At 41.0% G+C, this 5,363-nt stretch overlaps 1 protein-coding gene across 1 annotated transcript in view; it reads right to left on the reverse strand.

Annotated features, from left to right (window-relative positions):
• The window catches only part of RHEB (Ras homolog enriched in brain), a 45,032-nt gene that overhangs the window by 36,421 nt on the left and 3,248 nt on the right, over window positions 1-5,363 (reverse strand). Inside the window, 1 exon segment of the mRNA XM_019530326.1 lies at window positions 3,570-3,641. Within this exon segment, the coding sequence (XP_019385871.1) occupies window positions 3,570-3,641 (72 nt within the window).

The following is a 5,363-nucleotide window of genomic DNA, read 5'->3' on the forward strand; positions in this document are numbered from 1 at the left end:
GGGAGGGAGGGAAGTGACGGGCACCAGCAGGGCCAGGGGGCTGTGGGTGGGAAGTGAGGCTTCAGGTTTGGGCTCCTTCCCTGCTGCCCTCCCCCAGGGCCTCTACAGCCCAGCAGGTGTGACCTGGCATTGCAAAGAACAGTGGGACCATGCAGGAAAGCTGCTTGCTGCTATGAGCTCCGTGCTGCCCTGATGATGCGTCTCCTGTGCGCAACCTCATGCCACTGCCCCTGCTACAGTTACATATGCAGGGGACGCATCACCAGGGCAGCGTGAAGTAAGCAGCAAGTGGCAGGGCCACCAGGGCCCCTCTGCCAATCAGCAGAGATGGCAAAAACTGTGACATATTTAAAACGGTGGTTTTTGCCTCCCCGCCAATCAGGGGCAAGTGGCAATGCTCCTCCACCAATCAAACAGCAGGGGGGGTTACGCAGGGGAAACTGCACAATTAAAGAAGTGCACCTCCAGTGCAATTTCCAGTGGTTCCCACCTATCGAGCACGGTGACACTGACAGATTTCCCAGTTCCACAGCACCATATCTGGTATAGAAGTCAAATACTAAATCTGAATGTTTCCTAAGTCACCAGAAGGGAAGCCCTCACATCACCTTAAGTTTACAAAGCAACCATAGGAGAAATGTTCAGTAATTTTGTCATAATATATTAATGTAATCCTGACAAAAGACTTGAGACAAAGGTTAAAAGAAGAAACAAGCTCATGCATGGTTTGACAAGGAACTACAGAAACCCACCTGTCTCAATGCATCTTGGGCAACTATTTAGGGCAAATGTTTAGTGTTAACTTCCCAGTTTTAACCCAGATACGCTTACAGCTTGCTTGCAACAAACACTGTGTTTCTAGATCCATTAGAATGAAGACTGTTGGGTTGGAGTGCAGTCTCTGTGAATCCCAGGACCTGTCCATCTAAACTACCATGTTTTCTTGGATACAATGTATACCATATCCTTCTCCATCCCTCTGAAAACACAAAACAAAAAAAAACCTAAAACCAAAAAAACCCCCAAGGGCTGGAAACTTCAGTCCACATTATATGTAAGAAATATGGTAAGAGCAGTTTCTACTTCTTCCTAGAAGAAAAGGAAAGTAAAAACTGCAGGAACTCACAGGGCACATCCTCACAAGGGGGAATGTGCGTTTCCCCAGCGACAAGTAACAAGTACAGCAGGGCGGCTGCCACATGCACCAGCCTGCTTTTTCTAGTTGTGCAGGTTTTTGACCCCAGGATCTCCCAGGGTCAAAATAAACCCCCTGCGCTGCAAAGCAGCAGTCCGGGGAACTTCTGCAGTGCCGCATGCTGCACGTTTGCACTTGTCTGGACACACCCACAGGGAGCAGAACAACAAGCAGGCTCAGCTCCCTGGCTACTGTTACTTGGTTACTACAAGGAAAGAACTTTTTTCTTTCAAAAACAAGATGCATTTTATTTCTGAGCATAAAGCGAGTGAGAAAACACATGATTTAGCTTGACAAAACTAGCTCTCTACAGAGCCAACAGGTGAGAGTCAAACTTTTCCCTTTTGCTAGTGCAAAGGGACAGATGCCTCCTTCTCCAGTGTAGAATGAGAGTAAGCTAACACCATTTTGTCCTCTATGCATGCAAGCTGGAAAAGTAGCTTGGGAAACCTCCTGCTGCTACACCTGGAAAGAAAAGCTGTTCCTGGCCATGTGTAGAACAACAAGCCATTTTGTGGAAGTACTCCTTCTCCTGGCAACTTTCCAAAGGTTTGGCAGCACAAACAAACAAACAAAACAAAACAAAAAAAATCAGACAAATTTATTTGCTTTCCTATTTGCAGCCAGAAAGGTACTTAAGTATACATGACTGCAACATCTCATTGTTCAAGTATATTTGCGCCTAAACAGCACAGTACTTAAGTCCTTGCAACTGGGTTCCCAAACCTAAACCCAAATTACAAAATTGGAGGCATTCAGAAGCACATTCTTGATTAAGGTAGCCTATTTTAACAGGACAAAGGAACCTGAAGCTCATCTATTAATTACCCAGAGATGCTCTTAAGTCTCACCTTCACTTCCTCCCAAGCATTATGAAGTTTTCTTCCCCCTACCCTCCAAATGACTAGAAATAGCACTCAAGAAAAATCAGTATGTCCTAGATCATCACCATGCAGGAACAAACCTCCACCTGTTCCCCATTTTCTGAGGCAAGATGGATCCCTAAGCTCTCTGCCTCCTAAAACCCAGGTACTATAGCTGCGTATGAAGACACTTGCCAAAATCTGTTATAAGCAGCTGTTGAAATTGCTCTGTTAGAATAAAATTTAAAGAAGAAAAAAGCATATGAAGCACAATGGCACTGTCTGGTTTTTGAAGAGCTAACTAAAAACCCCAAGCCTGTTCTGTGGTGATACTTCCCCCCCACACCCCATTTTTGAGGGATCTGATTGGATATCATATGGTCAGATTCTTCTTCAAGTCAGTCACTGGTGGAGGCCCAGTTAGAGGGGAGTTCTTAAGAGGCTGAGGGCAGGTCTACACTGCACTAGTCATTGCAATCATTTGGAGTACAGAGGAGTGCTCTGAGATTTTAACCCGATCGGTCTGGAAGACAGGCTATGCAGAGGGAAGTCCAGCATCTTGCATCTTTCAAAGTTAGCGAAGATCAACGTAGCTGCTGGAATAGGGCAACGTGTATAGTTAGTCTAGAGTGGGAACTGAGAGCAGCAGTACCAAGATCCTTTGAAGGTCAAAAAGATGAGTCTTGGACTAAAGATCTAAGAAACTATAAATGTGATATAGTATCTTTGATTCTTCCTTTATTTGCAGTTTATCAAAATACTCATTTTAACCAACATGAAACAAACTGTTGTCTTTGTGCTTGCATCTTTAAATAATCTTAAATTCTTAATACTATGCATGTAGTATATAAGCTGTTTAAGGTGTTTTGGATTCACTTAATGTTATAATAGAACAGAAATACAAGGATGGATTTGAAGAAAGCTCTGGTAAGCATCAGTGAAACTGTTGGAAATGTTATTACTTGAATCTGAAAAATAATTAAGCTATTACTACCTGCAATTTAACTAAATATTGTTCTTATAATTAGATGGGCTCCTGTAGAGGAAGTAATAAGTGCAAAGTTACTTGGTACTCATTCAACTGAGAGATTTAAGTTTTCTGGAAGCTTCTCCATAGAGTCTGCATAACTTTATTTAAAATATAAAAGCCCCTGGATAGTTTATCTGTATTAGACTGATGGTCTTATTGTTAATACTAAGATAATTAAAATGAACAGCATTCATATATGAGACGACCACTAGGATATACTTTAAGTCCTCATATTGAATAGCTTTCCTGCCCAATGTAAATTTTGTCCTCTTTGCAATTACAAATTGCAATTTTATCTACTATGTGAACACTTCGTAGGATAACGCTTGTTCACAGTGAAGTTGTGAGTTTTAATGTTATTGAGATTAATGAAATTCTTCACAGGGATTAACAATTTGCATGAAATCCCTTTTGAGATTATACAAAAAAGGATGAGTTTTCATTCAGGGAATTCCCTGGAAAGCAGTTTAAAATTACTTACTGTTTTCAATGGTTGGATCATATGAATCAACAAACTGGCCTTCCACAAACTGAATAGTCAAGGAAGATTTTCCTAGAAAAAAAACAAATAAAAAAAAATCTTCAGTTAAATGGCACAATATATACTTAGTCTATAAATTGTGGTTTTGCTTCATACTCTTACTCTTTTGACAGGCATCAAAAGCTTTGTACAAGCTCACATATATCCTGGCTATGCTTGGCAAATGGCCCTCTGCTAGAAGTATTTCAGTTACCTGTTCACTGAAAGTGGGAGAACCAGACAGTAACATTCAATGGGGATTCTGAATTTCTTTGGCAACCAAACTCCCCACTCCAGTTTACCGCTGTGTCTTTGCAACTGCTGCAGACTAACATGCATTATGATCCAGAACTCCCCAAGTCGTACTTTTTCATTTAGTTATAAAGAGAAACACTAAGAAAATTCTAAAATATTTACATAAATAGGGAAGGGAATAAGTATACCAGTAACGCTTATAAACTAGAAGAAAAAAAAAAATCACTGTAAAGTCAGGATTAAGGTCAGGTTGCTCACTCAGGACTCAGAACTTCCATTACTTGCAGAGTACAAAATGGTGACTGAACATTATATTACTGAGCTAGACCGATTTAGCATAGCCAGACAGTTTAAGGAATAGGGTCACCGTATGAAAAATGTAAAGCTCTCTTAATACCTCTCAACTAAATAGAGTTTAACCCTCCATTTATCACAAAGGGATCAAAAAACAAATTGCTCTGAAAGCCAAGTCTGGATTCTAATGGGAACTTACATTCCAGAATCCCTGCTTGAGAACATCCTACCATTTGCACTGGGATTTATCAAATGTTTGAAAGCCTCAGGAGTTAAACCATGAGTTCTTACAGCTGTGCCAGATTATACTCTTAGCTAGCTGCTGGAAAAGGTGCCCGTCTAATTCAGCCATCTTGAAGTCAATGTTATAAACTACTAAGACCTCTCAGAACAGTGAAAGACTAGGGCTGTCTACATTACAATTTACTTAAGGCTTAAGAGGGCTAAAAAAAAAGCTGCCACAAGTTAGCTCTGGTTTCATCACTACAGCAATTTTTATGCCATTGTGCTTATATGCTTCCTTATCACTGGGGATCCCTGGTTTTCCCCGATCAAAAAAAAAAAAAATCCCCACATTTTAGTTTAAAAAAAAAAAAGAGTTGGAATGAACATAGTTAAACCACCTGACTGCAAGGGGAGGAGACAACTAACAGCCCTATTCATCATGGCTCATGAGGCAGGATTCTTGAATTATCAAAGTTTTCCCTATTAACCATGAATCACAATAAAGTGCCTTTCTGAGCGATTAAAAAAACCATATAACTGAAAAAGAACAATTGCACAGTGACGTGATAAAAGCCTCTTTAAACAGGCACGGCCACTCCTACTCCCTCAACTCTATTAATGCAGCGTCACAAAGGTCATATTTGAGTGATGCCATGTGCTATAAGAGGCAGTATTTGAGCAAGCTGGGCATCTGGTTGCAGACTATATGAAGGTGAAAACAAAGACATTATGCACCCTTGCCTAAACAGTTTTATTAAGCATAGGGAACAAGACATTTATTTAGTAGTGCCGTGGAAGTTAATACCATTTCTACAGTAGAGAATCCTGTGTTCTGCAGTATAGTTTCATAGTTTCATAGTAGCTAGAGTCGGAAGGGACCTAGGTAGATCATCTAGTCCAACCCCCTGCCTTGGCAGGAAAGAGCACCGGGGTCAGATGACCCCAGCAAGGTGCTCATCTAACTTCCTTTTAAAAATCCCC

This window comes from Crocodylus porosus, unplaced genomic scaffold (genome assembly GCF_001723895.1).
Source record: "Crocodylus porosus isolate Cpor-Errol unplaced genomic scaffold, CroPor_comp1, whole genome shotgun sequence".
Taxonomy (NCBI): Eukaryota; Metazoa; Chordata; order Crocodylia; family Crocodylidae; genus Crocodylus; species Crocodylus porosus.